This window comes from Cinclus cinclus, chromosome 6 (genome assembly GCF_963662255.1).
Source record: "Cinclus cinclus chromosome 6, bCinCin1.1, whole genome shotgun sequence".
In the NCBI taxonomy this organism is placed as follows: Eukaryota; Metazoa; Chordata; class Aves; order Passeriformes; family Cinclidae; genus Cinclus; species Cinclus cinclus.
In genome coordinates, this window is record NC_085051.1 from 1,954,213 (window position 1) to 1,976,557 (window position 22,345).

Here is a 22,345-nt window from a genome sequence, read left to right on the forward strand (position 1 = left end):
CAGATTTGTCTGTTTGTGAAAATTAATCAAATTGTGCTAAGGTGTAAACAAAAGCACAGCTACTGTTTTTAGTAGCTCTGTCTCTGAGCTCTTATTTGTTAGTGAAGCATTTGTTCTTTACACTAGAGTAGGTATTTAGGGATTAGATGGGGTAGGTAGTGCTTTTGTATTCCAGACTATAATATTAGTAGCAAAGTTTATTTACTGCCCTGCATTAATCCTTCACTCCTAGATCAATGTTTACTTTGAGTAACAGAGAGGTTGTCCATATTCTCAGGCCTTGTATTACTGCACTTCTGGAATGCAGTTTGCTCATACCGAAGCATTTTCTATTCATGTATTTGTATGGATTAATTCCTTTCCTGATGCATCTGAAAATTAAAAGTACTTGGTCTTTAATAGATTAAAATAAATGTCATCTTCCACTTGCAGATTTTTTAAATTGGTAATTACTTCCTTATGTAGCTTTTCTAATTAAGAATGACTCTTAGCACTGCTTAACTGGGGAATGTTACTCTGTCTGCAGAGGGGCATTTCACGAGTTCTTCTTTTGCACCCTTTTCCAAAGCTGCTTGCTCTGAGCTGCTCCCTTACCATCCTCAGGCTGGTGCAGCTGGGTTCCTTTCTTTCCCAGACTTCCAGATAAATCTAGTTTTATATTTGCAGTTTCAGAAATAGCCTTTTCAAGACTTCATTCTAATTTTTGCAGTTAGTCAGTGAGGGAGATGTTCGGGTTGAGATTCTCCAGGCTGCTGCCTCTGAGAGGAGAGATGTTGGTAGAGTATGTTAACTCAATATACTTAATAGAATAAAGCATATTCATATGCTTTGGTTAATTGTTTCTGAAGGCTATTGCAGGTTTTATTAGAGGCTTGGGCTGATGAGGCTGTAATGGCAATTTTCAAGAACTTAAGAGAGTGAGGAGCAGTTCTTCATATTACTGCCCATTCATGCAGTGGCTCTCTGTCTCTGCTACTGCCCTGTCCTCATTTCCTGCTGCCATTTAACTCCTTAAGAGAATTGCTGCCCTTCATTTCCTAATTATCATTTTTCCTGTAGACATGACCACAGTTTTCTGTTGAAAATGGTAATGTGGTTCAGAATTTTGCTATTGAAAGTCAGCCCTCTCACTATCTGTTCAATAAGTGCCTGTTCAACTATTTTTGAGTGTAGGATATTAATTGGTGATTGGCTTTACAGAACTGCAGCTTTGCTTCATTACGGGAGCCAATATTCTCAGTTACTGTAAAGTTTTTTTATTCTTAAATACTGTGAGCAAATTGAAAGTGTATCTAACTATTAATGTAATATATATGTGACACCTCAGAGATGATGGGGATCAGGCAGCTGGTGGAATGCTGGGACAGGCTTCCCAGAGAGGTGGTCAATGGCCAGAGCCTGGTGAGGTTTAAGTCAATGGACAGTGCCCTTAAGAACATCCTGGAGCCTTTTGTCAGCCCTGAAGTGGGACTGGGTGATTCAGGGTAGGTTCCTTCCAACTGAAATACTCTATTCTTAGGTTTCCTCAGAAGCAGACTGCAAAATAGTGAGGGTTTTTTGCTAATTTTTTTTGGAAGCTCTGAGTAAATCCTGTTTTTCATGTGATCTATCTAGTGGAAACACCATCACTTTCAAATTTTGATGCCATGGTTCTGGAAGCTCTATAAATAGTCCTTGTAAATAGGAGTTGGAGGTATTTAATTTAGAATAATTTTAATGAACTTTTCAAATCCAAATTTATGACAGACTTTGATATTGAAACATATAACCAGGTGAATGTGAAAAATTACAGGTCTGAATGAAAATATGTAGTCTCATCTTGCTGCCTTTTGAGAAAATTAGCTTTCCCATGGTCAGTGTACTCTATCTCTTCCTCGCAGGCTTTACTAATAGCGAGATAAAAGCTGTATTTTCACAGGGAATATTAAAACTCTGAATGAACACAGCAAAAATACCTAATAATTCAAGCTTTATCTGGTACAAATTGTAGAAAAACAATGTATTACAGAAATTCCATCTGCAATCACATGCCAGTGTTTTTAAATAAAGGATTTGGAGTATCTGACACAAGTGAAATACATGCTTTGCTGAAGATGGAACAAAGAATTAGCATCTCTGTCCTTTCAGAGATGCCATTCCTTTGAGGTAGTCTGAACAGTTTGAACTGCTGTGGTCCCTAGCCTGTACTTTGGAAACAGAGAAATGTGAGTGTATTTTGTTACACCCACAGTTCTATACTGCTAGAAACACAAATTGATGGTAAATTTTCTGTAGTCTGATTTTTTTTTTAAATGTTAATTTTATTTATCTAATACCCAGTCATGTATATCATTGAATATAAGTCTTTCACAATGTGTTCCCTTCAGTTAACAAAAAAGCAGTATTTATAAATACATCTATTAATACTCTGGTTGTAATTTTGTTCTATGAAACAGATGTTGTGGATCCGTTTTTTTAATAAAACCCAAACATTAAGGATGGTGCGTGCCTTGTAGTGTTTATAACAAAACCAGATTTTAGGAAAATCCTCAAAAACGTAACGCCCGTGTAGCTGTGGTGTTTCTTTCTCTCCCAGTTTGTCCCTCATCAGCTTCTGTGGTCTCAGGGGTGCAGAGTGTTTCTCTTCAGGTCCAAAAAAACTCTAAAAACCGTGGAGAGTAGTGCAGGGGCAGTGTGGGCAGTAAAAAGAGCAAGAGGAGCTGTCTCACCGGGGGGAGAGCTAGAAGCAGTGAATAAGGGAACATCAGATTTTGTGCTGGAGAAAATATTTTTTCCCCTGGAAAACAACAATTGATAGAAAGAAAATAAAGTTGGGGTATAGAAATAAATCAAACCACGCTAGTCCTTAATTACCAATATTAACTGTGCTTCCTTAGGAGCTTGATGGAAAGCTGAAAAGGTTAAAATAAAACAAGGATGCTTTTTATGCTTGTGTTGCATATTGCCAGACAACTAGAACTAGTATTAAGTCTCTAGGCTAGATTAGTAAAATCACTTGCTTTGCATAATCATAAATGATTAATATGTCTTGTAAAAATCTGTTTAAAAGGCTGAAGTGCTGTGTAATTTATGGATTAAGTTTTACCCTTCAATGTTTGTGAAGCTCATTATAGGGAATTACATTGTGTATTCTGGGAGGAAATTTGACTCATACTACACATTCATCTTGTACAAAGATGATACAGTAGTGACTTAAAATTTCTGATTGGAGCATCAAATCTAAAGTTACTCTTCCAGCAAAACAGGTGGAATTTCTCCTTGTCATGGGCACAGGAAGGCAGGTTCAAGTGTGCTTTGCTACAGGAATGTCCAAGCATAGCTGGTCAGACTGGGTGGTCTTTGTGTAGTCTTCAGTGATGGAGGGGAGACTCCATCTTTGGATTGGACATTGGACTCATTACATGGATTTTACCTTGAGTGGGAGGTGGATTTGTGGTGGAGCCACTCCTGTGTGTCTGTCTGTGAGGGTTAGACCTGCCCCTTCAATTAAAGCAGTCAGAATAGGAATCCTGGCAGCCTTAGAAATTGGAGGATAAGCTGCTGTAAATATCTTTTTAGTTGACTTTGTGTTTGTCTTTTAAGGACAAAATTACTGTATTAATGTCAGATTTTTAATGCTTTCACACATCTCATCACTGCCTGTGGCAGTGTGTGTCAGGAAAACCAAGCAATGTGTGATGGTAGATCCTGGAGGCAGCACCTGCCCTCTCTGGGGGTGGACTTCCCGTGAGCCAGGGCTGCCAGGGTGTTTGCTTGGGAGTGGAGAGCCAAGAAATGCAAACAGATTCCTGCAGGAGAGATGCTTTTCCATTGAGAGACCTAGTAAGCACTGGCCAATATTGCTTTGCTTTTCAAACAAATTCTTCTGCTTGCCAGCCTCCTAACTTCACTGGTACCAAGACTTCTGAATTTTTAGATACCAAACCACTTGTGTGGATTTAAGAAATATGAAACGCTGACTAGAAGTCCAGATGTAGTCAGCAGCTTTTCATATATATGATAATCACAGAAAATATTTTGCTTTGAGTCACAGCACATGCAAATAAAGAATATACCTTCTTTTCTTAGCAAAGTAGTTTTCTTTTCAAGGTCTTTAGTTCTGGGAAGTGCATGCAGTCTAATTGATACATACTCCTTGTGCTCCATCCTTTGATGTTGCCTGGTGACAGTGCTGCCAGGAGCTACTAAACTTGCTGACACTGTTTACCTGGCTGCACCTGGGAGGCAAACTCATTTTTTGCCCTGTCTGCTTACAGCTTTTCGTTCTGAGCTCTTAAAAATTATTTTTTGTCTTGTTACTGAGTAACTGGAAGATTATGCCTTTTGTCAGTGGCAAAGCCACTGAATTAATTATTTAATTTTCACAAGAGTTCGTACAATCTCCTATCTCTGTTCAAAAAAGAAAATTAATCCTGCTTATCTTGTTGAAGTTAAGTACAAGAGAAAGAAGGTGCAGGCAGCTATCCTGTGTGCTAAGACATAGAAACCAAGATTCATTTGTTCATTTTTACTCTGCCAAGGATAGCAGGAGGTTTCAGGGAGTGGGAGACACAGACTGAGAGCTCTGTCTCTTTAATGAATCCTTTTCATATTATAAGAGGTGCTGAGGGACATGAAAAATTGCTGTCAAAATAGGATGAAGTAAAAATGCCTTTTTTTTTTTTTTGGACTGTTTGCAAGACAATTAGGTTTACCTTCCTGCTATCCTGGATTGTATGGAATTCTTTCAGCCTGGGTAGATGGTACTCCAGTTCAAGTATGGTAGAGACACAAGGATCCAGTCTGCCTTGTGTGCCAATAAAGTTTTTATTCAGTATTATTTAAATTCTCTCATTTTTAACTGATCGTCTCCGGGAGTGAGAGAAATGGGAATGGCTCTTTCAAGCCTCTCAGGCCCAGGGTGTTGCAGAAGTGCTCAGGAAATGGAAGGTGGGGTGTGCTTCTTTTAGATCTTCTGCATCCATTAAAAATTCTGCTGTGCTTTAGGATGATAATGATACTAAATGAAACAATGGTGCTTGCATTTCACACCACAGTAAAGGCTGGGAATCCTCTTAAGTAAGCAAAGAGCAATGGGATTTAAAAGAGCAGTTTGATGCTTTACAGAAATGCAACACAGCATAACAAATCCTTGTTTCATTAAAGGCGCTTTATTTCATTGGGTCTTTTAAGGGTGTTGTTGATTTTCCTTGTGTCATCAGGGTGTGTCGGTAGAGATTGGAGCTAAGAAATACATGCAGGATGCCACTCTGCCCTCCTCATCACTCTTGTGCTTCCCTCTGTCCTGTCTGAAAGGCAGCCTGTTAGCTGGGGTCTGAATTTCACCCCCTGCCCTTGTGGTGTGTGTCTGAATGAATGAATAAATGAGTGAATGAATGAATGAAACTGCTGCTGAGTGTGAGTGTGCTTTGGTCCCTCCTCCAAGGGAGCACCAGGCCTGGGGCAGCTGTGGAGAAACAGGTTCTCCGTGGTTGTTATTCTCTTATTCAGCATCAGCAGATTGGAGCAAAGTGCACTTTGAGAAATGAATAGTCAAGCATAATACATTTATTAGCCTAGTAGTTTTGTAAGTATAGTATTTTACCCTTCATTTACTAAATCTTGGTCCAGAAGTTCTGGTACCTAAATCTATATCTGTACTGAAGGCAACAGGTTCTTTGAAAGAAAAGGCTAAGTCTGAGTGTTCAAAACAGAGAGTAAATTTTCCTACTGGTACCTACATTTTGGGATTGAAAAAATAAAAATAAAAATTAAAAAAATTGCTAATTTTGCAACAAACTACATTACTTTTGTATGTTTAATTATATTTTCGCAACATGTGGTGTTTTGGTGTAATTAGTTTAGGCAGACAAAGTACTAACTGGAATGCTATAGTACTGTATGAAGAATATATTCCTACTATTCTCAAATAGTTCCTTAAGTGATTTGTTTTTTTTTTTCTGCTTCTCTGTAGATTAAAGCAAAAAATTATGACAAAGTGGAAAAGGTGAGTCGTATTAATATATGTAATCTATCTCTATAGCAAGAACAAGTACCTTGTGATTGGGTTAAATCAGATTGAAAAAATGCTGTAGCTGTCATTGAATGTGAAACAGATAAAAAATATCACTAAAGTTGACTTCTCATTGCTACCAAGCTCTAATCAGTGAAGTGTGCAGGGAAATTTCTTTGCTTAATTCTCTCCAGTTCCCTTGCATAGCATGGAGATGCTTTAAACAAAAGAAGGAGTAGTTTAACTTATTCTTTCTTAAAAATCACAATCATAATTACAACAGTTATTTTAAATCATTTTGCATAGCTTTAAAAGTAGAAACCTAATTTCTGTATCTGGAATCCTGATCACATCTTCTTGCTGTATTAAACAGTTATTTCAGCGCTGCCTTATGAAGGTTTTACACATTGATTTATGGAAATGTTACCTTTCCTATGTACGAGAAACCAAGGGGAAGCTACCTAGTTACAAGTAAGTTCCCAGAGTTGCTCTGAATTATTCTGGTTTTATGGTGAATCTCTTCTTGATTTTTGACCAGGGGATGGGGAAGAACCAAATCTGTCTGGGGATTTTCTATCAGAGTGCTGGGGGGGGGTTAATACATAATCTGCATTTAGAAAACATTAAAGTCTCTTTGGTTGAGCTTGCTGGTAAAATTGGTTCCTTAGTCCTGATTCCTCTAACAGGATGGGATAAGAGCAGTAGAGGAGCTGGGGTGTCAATGCCAGTTCCCTGCAGGTGGGACTGGTGCTTCAGCCAGCCTGAAACACATTTCTTCCTCTTTGTCCTTGTCCTTGGTGTCCTGTTTAGAGTCTCCACAAAATTTAGCACTGGTTCCAGCTGAGACCAATCAGTAGCAGTAAAGAGTTCAGGAATTGGGGGAAGTTCTTGAATGCATAAAAAGTCATAAAATGTGGGGTGTCAGAATTCTGGGATACATTAATCTTCATCCCTTTTCAGTTACTACATTTTGCTTATTTATATTCCCATGAGTAGAGTTTCAAAAAATACCAGTGACTTCCAGCATCTATAACCTGTTTCTTCCCCAGCCCACCAGAATTACTTTGCACTATAATTGGCAAAATAAGTAATGCATCAGCAGAGAAAATAAGCAAGGGGCTTTAATTTGTTTTTACAAGACTGTTTAGAAACAATTTTAGAAGTGTCAGTTTATTTAATTTGCCTTTCCTCTGTTTGTCCTGTTAATGTGGCTAAGGAGGTAATAAGGTACTGAAGTGTGAGTAAAGGAAACTAGGAGAAAAGTTAGAGAGAGGAAAAGCAGCTTTCACTGAAACTTAACCCAGGAAATTCTGTAAACATTTTAAATTTGAGGGAAAATACTTTGAATCTGGGGAAAATAAATCATAAGAAGTATTCTGGGCAGTTTCTGCACAAGGGAGCTACTCCCAATTGTCCCAGCCTTTTGGGGTTCCTGGAGAATTACATAAAGGTTTGTGGAGTTCTGAGGGGGAAAAAATAAGAAACCATGGGTGCATCTGTCAGCTCAGAAGATGTGGAGAGCAGTTGGTTTCTTCTCAATTTCATGTAGTATTTGTGGATTTCCACTGACTTGGGGTGTGCCAGGAACTGTTAAAATGCTGGATTGCCAACAGATTTAAATAATTCTTGAATAAAACAAACAGCCAAAACAGAATCTAAATATGGAATTTAAAGCTATCTTAATACCAATTTTTTGCTCTCAGCTATTGAATGATATTTCTCATTTCTTGATGTTTGGTTAGAATTTGCTGTGCAGAAGAAGATTCTTAAATAAAGAATTTTGAAAATACTAAGTGCTTGTTTTATGGTCTTTGTGGTTCTTTTCCTCAGAGAAAAAATGGCTCAGGCATATGATTTTGCTCTGGATAAGATTGGTATGGAAATCATGTCATACCAGGTATGTTTTCTTAATCAAAACACATTTTATCTCTAACTTTATGACAAGTGCAGCTAACCATTGGTTTCACTATATGTAATATTTTTTCTCACCTAGATCTGGGTGGATTACATCAATTTTTTGAAAGGCGTGTAAGTACCTCAAAATTAACTCTTTTTAAGCTCAGTTAACGCAGTGCTGATGTTGCTGCCAGTTGTGACCTGTCATAGCTGACGTTGCTCTCTCTCCCCACTGTTTAGAGAAGCAGTAGGATCTTATGCAGAAAACCAGAGGATCACAGCTGTCCGCAGGGTTTACCAGCGTGGTTGTGTGAACCCCATGATAAACATAGAGCAGCTCTGGAGAGATTATAACAAATACGAAGAGGTAACCAACAACGGGATTCTTTGTGACGTTTAGAAAGAAATAATTATCATGTGATCAAATGTGGTACCCAAGCTGTATCCACTAAACAAGTATGCATGAAAGAGGTCACCAGCAGTATAAACACACGTTTTGTGTGCAGTATGTACCAGCTCCTGTGGCAAAACTTTACGGGTACCTGAGTGATTGTTTAAAATTTATTTCAAAGACTCTCCGTGAGATACATTTGACTGTCCCATTTCCCATCTGGCCCAGTGGAATTGCTGGTGAGAGAGAGTGAGTGAGAGAGAGTGAGAGTGAGTGAGAGTGAGAGATCCCTGTCCTCAGTGATGGAGCTGGAGCAGCCCAGCTGGCAGTGAGGGCTCCTGTCCCCAAGGAGGCACTCCCCTCCTTTCACTTACAGTCAAACGGGGTCAAATGCATTCAGCTGGGATCGTTTGGGCTTCCACCACAGCATTAAGTTACATGGTCTCAGTGCTTAAAAATGCTCACCATCCTGCACCTGAAGCCATTCCAGCACCCCTTCAGGTGAGTCTGCTCCCACACTCTTGAGCCAGCGTAAGCTCAGCTCACTGCCCTTTCAGACCAGTGTATTTTTAAACACATCTGGTGACAGCTGGTGACCAGCCAGCCCCAGTCAGCACTGATGTGAATGCAAAGCTGGTGTAGATGCCCTTGTGCTCAGCACTGCTAAGCAGGGATGCTGATACAGTCCTGGTCCTGCTGGTTGTGCAAGGCATGGTCACTGGGGTCACCGTGCCCTGAGCAGGAAAGAAGGGCCAATTTCTCTTTCCTTGTTGCTAATTGTGCGAGTTGTGAGTTTGGTGTGCTCCCATGTTAATAAGGCTATGGTGCTTAGCTGCTGGGAGAGCTCTGGGTGGGAAAATCTCAGGGTGGAAGAATTCCAGGCATCCCCAGCCATGAGCATGTGCCGTGACAGCTCCTTGCCCTATAGGTGTTTGGGGACACCACAGATAGCCTGCTGTCGCCAGGGTGGGTACCCAGAACACACCTTCTCCAGTGTAGGAAAATCCCCAACGCGACTTCCCCATAAACCACCCCTTCCCCTCCCACACAGCAAGCAAAGGCTTTCACTGCTGGTTCTTCCTGCTTTCATTTTACATGGGGAGGCTGCCAAAACAATGGCTCAGACCTGTCCAGTTTCCAGCTGAGGCAGCTCTGGCTGACACCTGGAAGTCCAGACAGTCCCTCAGGCTGTTCTGAGCTGCTGGAAGCTGAGGGCCAGCTCAGACACTGGGATCTACCTGTGCTGATCTGGCTACACTCACCTCGAGGGAAAGGACTGCTGCTCACAGGTGTCCTGGCACAGGGAAATGCTCCTTGCCAGAAGGGCTCTTGGAGGGGGGGGTGGTTCAGCAGCCCAACAACACAGGGACCTCATGCAGGTCTCACTATGGAAGGTTAATGGCCATTTGCTGTAATTCAAGCTTTCCTTTAGCTCAGCTGTGGCCACCAGCCTGTCTTTAATTAAGTGGTCAAAAGTGGTGGAGCTCTTAGGGAGATGTATGTCAGTGACAAAGTGACAATCCAGCTCATAAATCTGCTTGGCTGCTGAGCTGGGAGTGCATCCCAGAAGAGTCCTGCTGCATCCTCAGCCTGGTCCTGGGTTCACTGGGGCATTGCTGGGTTGGTGTGCCACGTGGCCCAGCCTTCTATCCCAGACGGTGCCTTTGCTTCTGTAGTGAAGGCAAAATTTCCTTTGCTTCCCAGCTCAGGTGCCTCTTTGGACTGGGACAGAAAGCTGTGCACATCTTCTGCAAAGTCTTGTCAGCCATGCCATTGAAATCCACTCGGACGCAGGCATCAGCCAAAGAGTGGCTGCTTTTCCTCCCTAAGAGCAGCTCTTTGAGGTTTTGTTCTTCCCAGGACCCCGTGCCCAGGGCCTGGCTGCCCCCAGCCCCTGCTGATCTTGCTCAGCAGCACAGTGGACATGTGCAGTCCTGGAGGGGTGTCATGCAGTGCTGGCACATCTCAGGTCCCAGCTGACAAAGGCACACCTGAGGCAGAGTGTGTTGCATAGAACCTCTTCTAAGAGCTGTCAGTTACTTCAGGAACAGAGGAGAGGGCAGAGCTTTGAGGTTGGAGATCAATCTCTGGTACTCCTTATACAATAAAATCAAATTGCTCATGTGCTCTAAGTCAGGGAGCTGTCACTGACCATCATTTAAGAGCAAAATTGTAAATCACAAATACACTCTTCCCACTTTCCCCCACAGCAGTTCATGCAAAGCTCATTGTATTTTTGAAAGTGATTAAAAATAAGCTGAGGTGCTTCAGGTCACTTGAATTTTAGTAGTGAGCTTATCCTCTGATATAAGTTCTTGCCCATATATTTATTAGGTGAAATAAATATTTTGTGATTGGTATTTTAAAATAATTTTGTCCTTGCTACTTTGGCATCCTCTTTCCTGTATAAAACAAGATTCACTATGTCCAAAGTGAAATTGCACATTCCCAATTCCTTTTTTCCCCCTTCTCCAGGGCATTAATATTCACTTAGCCAAGAAGATGATCGAGGACAGGAGTAGAGATTATATGAATGCACGACGTGTGGCAAAGGTACAACCTTCTATTGACTTTTCTTTGTTCTATTTAATTCTACAAACCAGCATTAAATTTAGTTCTCACTTCAAATAAAAGTGCATCAGTCTAACATTAAAGGTTGGTATGCTAAAATATTTCTGTTTGCTTTAGAAAGCATAACCTAAAGTAGGTGTTCAACGTGTTTAAATCTGTTCTTCAAAGCATTGCTCCCATTTCAGGAATACGAGACGGTGATGAAGGGCCTGGACCGCAACGCTCCCTCCGTGCCCCCACAAAACACCCCCCAGGAGGCTCAGCAGGTGGACATGTGGAAGAAGTACATCCAGTGGGAAAAGAGCAACCCTCTACGAACAGAAGATCAAACTCTCATAACAAAAAGAGGTAATTAAATCATGCTAGGGCATAGAGAATTGTATTTCTCAAGTCCAGCATAAGTCGTGACATGATTTGGTGTTCGGGGATCATGCTGGAGGAGAAGTTGATCGAGTTTCTTGAATTGTGTGGGTGGTTTTTTTATTTAGAAAAAATCTAGATTTTGTTAAAGCCAAGATGAAAGCAATAAATGGGTTTTGGGAGACAGTGCTATAGTTGTGTTCCACTGAACCTCCGGTGCAGGTCAGAAAACAGTAGATTGCAGCCTGATTTTATGGCTGATTTTTAGTGAGCTGTGCTTGTTCCTCTGTTGACAAGGCAGGTTTTTGCTGCTGGTTATGGTTCATAAAGTTCCTGGCAATATAAAAGAACTGCAGTAGTGATCATTGCATTCAAATCCAATTAGTGCTGGTGTTGTCTGATTTATTTGATGAATTTTGCATTCCGTACTTGGGTTGTTACAATGGTGGTGCCATTTCCAAGGAGTGATTCTCGAATGTTTTGCCCACAGTGATGTTTGCCTACGAACAGTGTCTGCTGGTGCTGGGCCATCACCCAGACATCTGGTATGAAGCAGCTCAGTACCTCGAGCAGTCCAGCAAGCTGCTGGCTGAGAAAGGGGTAAGCAGCTTGACACTGGCTTTCTCTTATTTCCCTGCTTTGACATGGTGTACTGTCAGTTTTATCTCAGAATCGAGGAGGGGGGTGTGGAAAGTAGGTGGGACATGTTCAGAATTTTCAAGCAGGGAAATTAAAAATTTTAAGAAATAAAAATGTCTATGTTTTAGATAAGAATTGTGAAAAATTGTTTCAATCTTGGTCAGTTTTAGGCGTGGGAGATTTTTTGGGCCTGATTTTGTGATTCCTTAAGTACTGGGGAGATAATTATCTCTTTGTTGGAGCACTGAATGGAAGTTCACTGGGGCTTGTGTGCACAGAAGATACTTCATAAATTGGCCTTCGTTGTCACAGATGCTGAACAATTGTATTATTATACTTATTTTATAACAGGACATGAACAATGCTAAACTTTTCAGTGATGAGGCTGCTAATATTTATGAAAGAGCGATCAGCACTTTATTAAAGAAGAATATGCTTCTTTACTTTGCATATGCAGATTATGAAGAGGTGAGCAAAAATAGTGACGTACTGACATTAAAATCCAAGTGCATCTCCCATTAATAATGTCATTTATTTGAAACATACTGAATACACAGAATTCTGTAGAATTAATTTACTGATTCTTCTAGTCTTATTCTCATTCAGTGTTTCTGAGATGGAGCTGACAAAATGGAGAGGAAAAGCCCATAGCATGAGCCACAAAAGTCTTGAAAACCACTGTCTTTCCCTTTCAATGTTGACTATATTTCTGAAGTTATCATAAGGATGAAATGCTTGCAGATTTCCATTTCCCAGAGCATCAGCTTCTTCACTTTTAAAATGGGCTTAAAGAGCACCTTTCCTGTCTGTTTCTTGGGGAGTTGATGTTTGTGTTGGCATGGCTGTGGCAGAAGGTGGGAGCCACCTTTGCTGCAGCTCTCTGGAGAAGTCTCTTTCCCCAGGCCACCACCTCACTGTACTTCTCCACAAGGAGAAGTGCCTCAGTAGTGGTTATTCCACCAGGAAAAAAAGGTTGTTTCCCACTGCTCAGATGAGGGCTGTGGAGTCCTCTGTGGGGTATAGTTTGCCCACTTATTTTATCATGAAAGAATCTTTGCAGTAAGAACTTCAGGATGACGGGGGGGAGAAAGCCTTCACCTTTTCACCTTTGGTTTTCAGTGCAGCCTCCTGTATGCTGTGTCCTGGTTTTTCAAGGCTGCACAATACAGCTGGCAGGGATCAGAATGGACTATTGGAAATGTGTAGGTTGGAGAGTTTAGAAGGTGGTTTTCCTACCTATCTGCACATTACTTTAGACAGAGGTAAAGGATACAGTCTTTTTATGCCAAACATCTCAAATGGCAGTTCTGCTGCAGTATTGCTACATTAGAAAAATGCTTCAGAGACTCCTGAAAAGCATGTGGGTAACCATTAGCGGGAAATTAATGTGGGAAGTAAAAAATGTCTGCACAAGACAGAATATGTATCTGAGTCAAGGGACTGACATACACAAGTGTTCAGCCAGGGAAAAACAGAAACAGGAAAATTCTAGTTTTGTCTTCAGCTTGAGTTTTGCATTCTGGGAGAGGATCTGGAAGGGAGTTACTGAGCACCCTGTGTTTGCTTTCACTCAGAGCCGCATGAAGTATGAGAAAGTGCACAGCATCTACAACCGGCTCCTGGCTATCGAGGACATTGATCCCACGCTGGTAAGATCATCCTTAGTGCCTCCCCATTCCTATGGGTTCTCACCCAGTGCATGCACTGAGTGGGAGGTACTTACAGGAGTTCCTTGGGTCGCAGGGATGATGGATCAGGCGGAGTACTGAGATGGCAGAATTGTAGTCTTTAATCCACTGAAATACACTAAGTCACGTGCACTTTCCTCCTCTGTCTCTTTTACACAGCCTTTTACAACAAGGAATGAAGATAAAAGATACAAAATATTTATAACAACCATCCTGTGGCCACGTAGTTTGCAAATAAGTCTGTAGTGCACGGTGTACATATCAGAGTGTTGCTGTACCTGTGCTGAAGTGGCACAGTAAACACTGTCCATGTGCCAGCTGTGGCAGTGCTGAACAAGTGGTGTCAGAAGTAACCTGCCCTCAAAAAGTTATCTAGTTCATTATAAGTAGACACAACAAAGCATGAGGAGGCAAAAGAAGGTGTGAAGTGTAGCACTAAACAACAGGTCGGTGTCCATTTACTGACACTTGCCAGTCTTTAGAGACACATCCTAATGCTTCCCAAAGGCACATTTTGTGGGAAACCATGTACCAGGTTCCTCCTGCTTGAGGAATGCTGCTATTTGTGATCTAATTCAGAGTGAAGGGAAGCTGAATCCCAAAGAAATGCAAATCACAAATTGGCTGCTGAATTAAGTAGTGCATTCATTATTTCCTTGATCAGGTATAAATGCTTGCAGGCAGGATGATTTGTATCTTGGATTGTGTAGTGTACAGTGAAATGCTTCATCAGGCCTTTTGGTTGTTCCTTGACTTTAGGGGCACCTTAACTTTATTGGGAAGTTACCATTTTTACAACAAGCCTTGAGTTCTCTGAAGGCACCAGCTTAGGTGAAGGATGTTCATCTCCTTACCTCCCCTTCCTTGAAAAATCTGTGGGTTAACTGCTGTCTTTGCGTGGGATCAGTCTTGGGTGTATTCCATTTTTTAATAAAAAAATATATCTACAAAAAGGTTTGCCTCAGTATTTAAAGCAAAACAACACAGAGGCACAGGACAGCCTTGTTTCTATCATGATTCATTTGCTATATTTTGTGAGTCAAGATCATTTCAGACATAGTAAAAAACTTAATGATATCCTGGTGTTCTTTATTAGCACTGATGCTATTTAAATATTAATGTGCACCTTAGGTTTATATCCAGTACATGAAATTTGCAAGGCGAGCAGAAGGCATTAAATCCGGAAGGACGATATTTAAGAAAGCCAGAGAGGATGCCCGGACCCGCCACCATGTCTATGTTACTGCAGCTTTAATGGAGTATTATTGTAGTAAGGTAATCACAGGTGCTCACCCTGATCCTGACAAGTGGCAGGAGGGTACACAGCTCACTGAAGCTAATAACTTTTTTTTTTTTTTCCCCAATGTTCGCAGGATAAGTCTGTGGCCTTTAAGATTTTTGAGCTAGGGCTGAAAAAATATGGGGACATTCCAGAATATGTACTGGCATATATCGACTACCTTTCCCACCTTAATGGTAAGCTTTAAGCTTTGAGAGGTCTAATGAAGCATTAATCTGTGAGTTTAAGTCCAGGCCAAGTTCTTGGTATTTCAATTCTTCTTGACGAGCAATGAAACCTTTTCATGAAGCTCAGCAGTTAATCTGAACACAAAACCTGCTGGTTTGTCCATACCGATGCTTCAGAAGTACGGTGACATTAAATCTGGATTCTGCTGAAGAGAGGAGAGTGAACTTCCCAAACTGGAACTCCCTGGCAGTGCAGGAGTTTACAGCATCTGCTGTGAACAGTGGGAAGTACACTGAGGAATCTGAATCCTGAGGAAAAAGATCTAAAGGAGTTTACAGTCAGCATGAGAGGAGTGAGGGATTAGCTGGTCCTGACTGGAATGAATTTAAACTCGTTCTCCCCAAGTAGATGAGATGAGCACAATATAATATTAGCACTGGGCATATCAGTCATGCTTGGAAGGTACTTGGGGAGCTGGAATGGAAAGAGCAGGGCACAGGGGCTGGGGAGACCTGGGCAGGAGGTGGAGGTGGTGGTGGAAGGGCTCTGGGTGGGATTCCAGAGGAGGGGTTGAATGGCCTTCTTAAAAAAAGAAACCCAAGCTGCTGTGTGGATTCTGCAGCAGCAGGCACCATTCATCTCCTGTCAGACTACAGTACCACGGATTTTAAGGCACTGGGAGTTTAAAGATTTTTGATGGTTTTTTTTCTCCTGTGAGCTGTAAACTGAGAGATTTTTATCCAAGTTAATGTATATTTAATTTTGTATAAGTTATTGTGGGTCTGCATGAATATTAACAGTACCTTTCTGTAGGTTGCCATGAGAAAAAATTATCTTAAAACACAAGTTTATTGCTGTATTTTAAGAACCAGGCAGAACTCCTGAAACCCAGGAGAACTAATTTCTGAACTGTAAGTGTAAGAGGTGCTGCAATGCACAGGGCAGGAGTTGGCAGTTTTAGGTACAAACCCACCAACCTCTCCATGCCCCAAGCTGGCAACGTGCAAAGAATGACTGCTTGCTGAGAACCAGGTCTAATAATTTTGGGAGGACTTCTGAGGACTATACAAGCATATTAATGTTGCCCTGATTTAAAAGGGAAATAATGAATCGAAAGGCCAAATTTAAATTTGCCAACATATGCTATTGAGATAATTAAAGAAAATGGATAAAACCCCCAGAAATCCTGAAGAGATGCCAAGCAACACTGTGCTGTTGTAAAAGAACCTGTATTAGGATCAGTTTGTTGCTATCAACAAAAACAGACTTCCAAAGAACAAATTCACATTGGACTTTAACATCAGTGAAGTTTTATGTGGGCACTCAGATCTCTTTTTATACTTACTGAAATTCAAATCCATGAAAGTCAGCCTTATAATTAATTCAATGTACACATCTCTTTGAATGGACATCTTTTTAAACTTGGCTTTAATATATTTTACTCAGTGTGATTTTTTTTTTCTTTTTATTTTTAAAGAGGACAACAATACAAGAGTTTTGTTTGAGCGTGTTTTAACTTCAGGGAGCCTTCCACCTGAGAAATCTGGGTACGTCTGCAAAAGCAGTTTCACTGCACTGGAAAACACACATAACCACTTTCAACCATAAATATCCCAAAGAAATTAGAAACATGAACAGCAGGACAAAATTAGGTACAGATGTTCCTTCCCCTCTTCATGCTGTCCAAAATAGCTACAGCTGTGACAGATTTGGGAAAGTCCCTATCCCACTTCTAGTGAAATTAATTTATTTATTGACTCTAAAGCCTCACTGATGCAGGATTGTTTGGGATAGAATGCAAAATCCTCCTTCACAGTAAGGATCCAGTGGTTCTGAGTTGAGAAGGTGAGTCAGGAATTTGTTGAGGAGAGTGCTGATCATCTCCCAGCCATGAAAATAAAATAGGGAAAGAACCAGAAAGGACTTGCATTAACTGCTCACTGCTATATGCTACTTTTTAAGTTTCTTTCTCAAAAAAAAACATGCTTACCAAAGCCTTGCAGTCTGAGGGTTCACGTCACCATTATTATTCTGGTAGACAAATGCATCAAAACTAAGCAATCAAATATGGCACTGCTGTGCACATTCATTCTGCACTTCAGTTCTGATCTTTTGTGAGAAATACTTTCATGCCCAATTTGAAAGTGAGAAAACAAAAGAATTTAAAAGCTTAAGTTCTTGAAAGGTGAACTCCAAAGCTAAATTGAAAGTTGAATCAAGTCCAGAAATATCGTCAGATGTTGCTTAAGTTATATATGAGATTTTCCATGGAGAAATCAGCAGTAACTATATATATTTTGGGCTGTGTAAAATTCTGAAGTTCTGCCTGTTGTGTTCTTGCCAGCTAGAATGTGCTAGTCTGTGCAGAGGAACTAGATCATAATGCATGGTAAATAGTCCTTTCCATACCAGCTTCAGAGTGAAGCTCTGTGTACTGGGTGAGCAGAGTGTTTGATAAAAGCTCACCTCCAATGCTGAAGTCCTTGACACCAGCAATCCTTTCCTTTCTGTAACAAATTCCGTTGCAGTCCACCAGACTGAAAGCTCTTACAGAAATGGAGAAGGCACTGGGAGGGTAATGCCTATTTTAGATGCATCTAAAGTAAATAACAGAAATGACCATGCACTCCCAGGTGGCCTCCTTTGGGTCTGTCCTCTTGCATGGTTTTAATTGGGTTGTGCTCAGCAATCCTTCCTCCCTCAGTAACTCTCAGTGTCCCTGTTCTGTTCCAGGGAAATCTGGGCTCGGTTTTTAGCCTTTGAAAGTAACATTGGGGATCTGGCCAGCATCCTGAAAGTGGAAAAACGGAGGTTTACAGCATTCAAGGAAGAATATGAGGGCAAAGAAACAGCCCTGCTGGTGGACAGGTACAAGTTCATGGATCTGTACCCTTGCTCTGCCAGTGAGCTGAAGGCCCTTGGTTATAAGGTGAGTAAGAACAGTTCACTGTTGTTCTTTTCAGTCCTAGGAATCTTGAGCAATTCCTTGTTTAGGACTTGCCTTGCAGTCCTTCCCCTTGCTAGAAAAGTAGGTAAAACAGCACCACCAGTAACAGCTGCAGCTTTGGGTATTCCTGGTTATCTCTCATCTTCCCATGGAAAGGTCGATGTGTTAATGCCATCACCTTGCAGCTACAGGCCTCCACTTCACACCAGAGCTCCTTCAAAAACCACAATTCTTTGGGAAATTTGTAGGATCAGATCATCTGTACGAAATATGGCTGGCTGTCCTTCTGCTCTGAGGTGGCAAAGCTCCCCTAACTTCACTGGGAACCACATCAAACCCCACATGCTGTGCAGTCCCAGTGTTTGCTGTGAATGGCTGAGGAAAGCTCCTGGCAGGGATCAGTGGCTGCCTTTTTTTCCATTTGTTTCTTAGGGCTAAAGTGCTTTGGTGCTGCCATGTGGAGTTCAAAGTCTAGGCCAGATCCCTTTATCTGATGGTCTCCTGTTTTGTTTCTAACCACATGCATTTTTACTATTTCTGTCATTTAACACTTTGGGGAATCATTAGAACAGAACAGGATGTTGGGTTACATTTTTTTAAGGCTGCCAGAGAAGCAGAAACAGCTGATGACTATTTGCATGGGCAGGAAGAGAGCCCTCAATCCATGCCTCTAAAACAGTGCCTCAGCTTCTGCTTACTTTTTAGACAGAAAAATTATTTATGAAAAACACAGATGCCAAAGTTAACAAAGCAGCTGATTTGTTGGCCATCACAGCTGAAAAAGAATGTGATAGGTGGAAATCAGATTCATGTTGAGCCACTGAATACTTGTCTTTGAATGCAGTGGGGGCAAAGGTATTTTGAAGTTAGATGTGAGCTTACAAGCAAGTACATTTTGATAAGTGCATGCAGAGCAGTGAGTACCTAAGATGGTGCAGCCCTGGGGCTGGTTCCTGCTGCTTGGAACACACCAAAGCATAATCCTGTTTGAACTGATGCTTTGCATGCCTGCTGACTGCCTTATGCTTTACTTCTTTTCCAGATAAAGCAATCTAGGGAATGAAATGAGAGAGAAATGATAGTTGTGAAGGCCTAGTGGTCTGCACCTGTTCACCTAAATCCTCTTAACCTAAAAAAGGAGCCAGTAAAAAGTGACAAACACAGTCCCATTCAGTAACAGAAACACGTGTTTCCATTCCCAGCTGGGATGCTGTAGGATTAAAGTGTGCAAGTTTTGCCCAGATGGTCTTGTAAGAGAACGTCTGAAATGATAATGAAGACAAAGTGAGAATAAGCAACTGGTGCAGTGGGGTTTTGTTCTGTAGTTGAAGTGAGCAATGTGATCCTGCCAAGTTCAGCACTCTCTAATTGGCTTTCACAGGATGTCTCCCGTGCCAAGCTAGCAGCAATAATTCCAGACCCTGTGGTTGCACCTTCCATCGTGCCTGTCCTCAAGGATGAAGTCGACAGGAAACCTGAATATCCCAAACCAGACACTCAGCAGATGATTCCATTTCAGCCAAGGCACTTAGCACGTAAGTCAGGCTTTGGGAAGTGGTTGTGTTTCACCTGTGGCGAGTTAGGAACCTGGGTGTTCAGCCAGCCTAATCAGAGGCTTTCCTACTCCTGTCATCTAAACCTCTACTTAACTCCTAGGCTGTTATTTCACTGGGCTGCTAAAGGCATGTGTGTTTTAATTAATGCCAAGGTCACATAGAAATAAGTACAAGGAGTTTGGAGTCTGGTAAATGGTAATAAGCTGTTACACACACTGCTCACAGAGCAGATAGCTGAGTGAACAATATGGAATTAGTAGAGGCAAAGGGGACAGGGTACTAATTACTTGTATCAAATAACAGTGCAGTGCAAAAGCAGCTCTGGTCCAGCTGTCTTGCACTGGCTTCACCCAGCTTTTCTCCCCACAGCTCCAGGTTTACATCCTGTCCCAGGCGGGGTATTTCCTGTTCCACCAGCAGCTGTAGTTCTCATGAAGCTCCTGCCACCTCCTATTTGTTTTCAGGTTTGTTTTAAAGAACCCTGAACATTTCAGAAAGCTGTGGAAGACATTCTGTCATGACAGAACCACAGTGTTATTGAAAATAACCTTCTGAACTTTTTTTTTCCTTTGGTAACAAATCAGGGTCCCTTTGTTCAAGTGGATGAGCTCATGGAGATATTCAGAAGATGCAAACTGCCAGACAGTAAGTTATTTGTTCTCTCTGGAGGCTGTGCCAGTGCTGCATAAGACTTGGGTTTACATATGGATATTGCAGTCTAAAACCCAGACCTCATTTACAGACTGTAATTAGTGTTTAAGAGCAGAGGAGATTGGGCTGGAATCTGCAGAGATGTTTGCACAGTTACCTGGAGGGAGGTAAAAGGCAAAAAACTGCAGATCACCACCTGCTCTTTTCATATGTTGGTGGTATCAGTTGAAAGAAAGAAATGAAGATTTTGAGAATACCCTTTGAAGGCAGCATTTCCAGCAGCATTGCAACTGTAACATGAAATTGCAAATTTGCAGCATGGCAAGGTGATTGGTGGGGACAACTCTGAGTGCACGTTGTTGCAGTGCCTGGGCACAAGCTGCAGGCAGTGTTTTCTGAGCTCCTGCAAAGAAGGGGAGTTCTGGACGAGAGAAACAGCACAGATCCTGCAGCAGATGATAATATTCTGCTCTTCACCCCTCTTTTAAGGAAAAAAAATTATCACAGAGAAAGAAATGTAGGATTTAATTTCTTTGAGTGAAACTAAAATATCTATTTAAATTCTACAGGGTATTTTTGAGGCTTCCTCTGTTGAGAAGCAGAAACTGACTTGTTCTGCAGCCTTTCTGGTGAATCATGAACTAGTTACCCTGATTCCCAAAAGGCCTTCCTGTTTTATTGAAGCTCTCAAATGACCTCAATTCCTGTGTAAAGGGAGGGCTTGGGCTGGAGCAGCAGCATTTCCTTTATAATTGGTGTTCACCACAGCTCAGAGTTTCAGACAGCTGGGACTTAGTACTTATAGAACAGGGCAGGAAAAGTGTCTCATGTTGCAGAAGTGTCCCCAGGGTGTCTCTGGGTGGTGTCTGTGCTGGGGTGCTGATTGCTGGTCAGGGGTCTGAGTGTCACACACTGAGTGGTTCTGTGTCTCTTCCTGAAGCTGTTGATGAAGCTGTACGGATAATCACAGGCGGCCTGCCTGAAATAGCTGTGGAAGGCAATGGACCTGTGGAAAACAACACCATTCTCAACAAGGCTGTGAAAAGATCACATGAGGATTCTGATGACGATGAGGAGAAAGGATCTGTAGTTCCCCCTGTACATGACATTTACAGAGCACGACAGCAAAAGAGAATCCGGTGAAACAAGTTTGGAGTTCTGCTGTGACAGACAAAGACTTGCATTGAATCAGTCTTTTAAAAGTCAAGCATTTAAAAGGGACAGTTGCAAACAAAAAAAATCCTTGAAAATGGTTTTGTTACTGTGGTGCCTCTTCTCCCATATGGTTCTTGATCTGAAAACAGCCCGAACAACCTTAGAATGTGCTCTGAACAAAACTCGGTTTTCAAAACCAAAAGTGCAAAATGTCAAAACTGTATTTTGTTCTTCGAGGGTGTACACATCTACCACTTGAACTCTTGTGGGTTTTCAACAGTTTTATTTTAAAAACTGGATGGCTTATACTTGTGAAGCATTTTTAATTCACATTCTCTGGAAAACAGTTGTTCTCAGTTTGTTCATGTAGTGTCCTGCCTTATTGTTCGTTTTTATTTATGGCAGAATGTAAGGAGTCTGTTTTGTAGTTGAAAATTAAAAAAAAAAAAAAAGCCAACAAAAAACCATTCCTTTAAAATAAAAGGATATCCATAACATCATGCCTCATTCTAATTTTATTCAAATACAAGGTATTTCTTAAATATTACTCAGCCACTTCAAAAGCAATGCTAATTATACTGTCACAGGAAATTGATCAGAGCATACATATTAGAATGAGCCTTGGTTTCCATTTTCTAGAGGACACAGCACATATTTTCTTGTAATTCCAGGAGTGTTTGAAGACGACAACATCGTGAGACTAACCCAGTTCAAGGGAGGTAGTCCAGGAGCACTGGTTCACAGAGCCTGGTCCTGGATACCTGCACTGGTCTTCCATGTAATGTGCCAAGCTAAATGTTAATCATCAGCTACAGCGTTGCACTTGTTATCTTCGAACAAGCTAAAATAACATTATGTGAGCTTTCCAAGCAGTTTCTGTGTGTACTCCAGCTTTTCACTTGGAAGTGGCTGTTTGGCATTGCACTCTGATAAGATCCTAAGAACCCCTTGGACTACAGGACAGTCAGAGCCTGGGGCAAATGAAAGTCATTGCAGCCCCAGCACAGCTGTCTCAGCCAGGGCTCCTGTCT

At 41.4% G+C, this 22,345-nt stretch overlaps 1 protein-coding gene across 1 annotated transcript in view; it reads left to right on the forward strand.

The window, feature by feature from the left end:
• The window catches only part of CSTF3 (cleavage stimulation factor subunit 3), a 47,625-nt gene extending 25,645 nt beyond the window's left edge, over positions 1–21,980 (forward strand). The window contains exons 4-21 of the mRNA XM_062494371.1: positions 5,954–5,986; positions 6,366–6,463; positions 7,823–7,889; positions 7,986–8,020; positions 8,129–8,255; positions 10,755–10,832; positions 11,036–11,198; positions 11,701–11,810; positions 12,201–12,317; positions 13,424–13,498; positions 14,669–14,812; positions 14,911–15,013; positions 16,483–16,552; positions 17,739–17,934; positions 19,334–19,487; positions 19,878–19,972; positions 20,093–20,153; positions 21,100–21,980. Coding sequence (XP_062350355.1) covers positions 5,954–5,986; positions 6,366–6,463; positions 7,823–7,889; positions 7,986–8,020; positions 8,129–8,255; positions 10,755–10,832; positions 11,036–11,198; positions 11,701–11,810; positions 12,201–12,317; positions 13,424–13,498; positions 14,669–14,812; positions 14,911–15,013; positions 16,483–16,552; positions 17,739–17,934; positions 19,334–19,487; positions 19,878–19,972; positions 20,093–20,153; positions 21,100–21,302 — 1,929 coding nt within the window. The 3' untranslated portion in view covers positions 21,303–21,980. The remainder of the gene's footprint in view (positions 1–5,953; positions 5,987–6,365; positions 6,464–7,822; positions 7,890–7,985; positions 8,021–8,128; positions 8,256–10,754; positions 10,833–11,035; positions 11,199–11,700; positions 11,811–12,200; positions 12,318–13,423; positions 13,499–14,668; positions 14,813–14,910; positions 15,014–16,482; positions 16,553–17,738; positions 17,935–19,333; positions 19,488–19,877; positions 19,973–20,092; positions 20,154–21,099) is intronic.
• Positions 21,981–22,345: the final 365 nt, after the last annotated feature.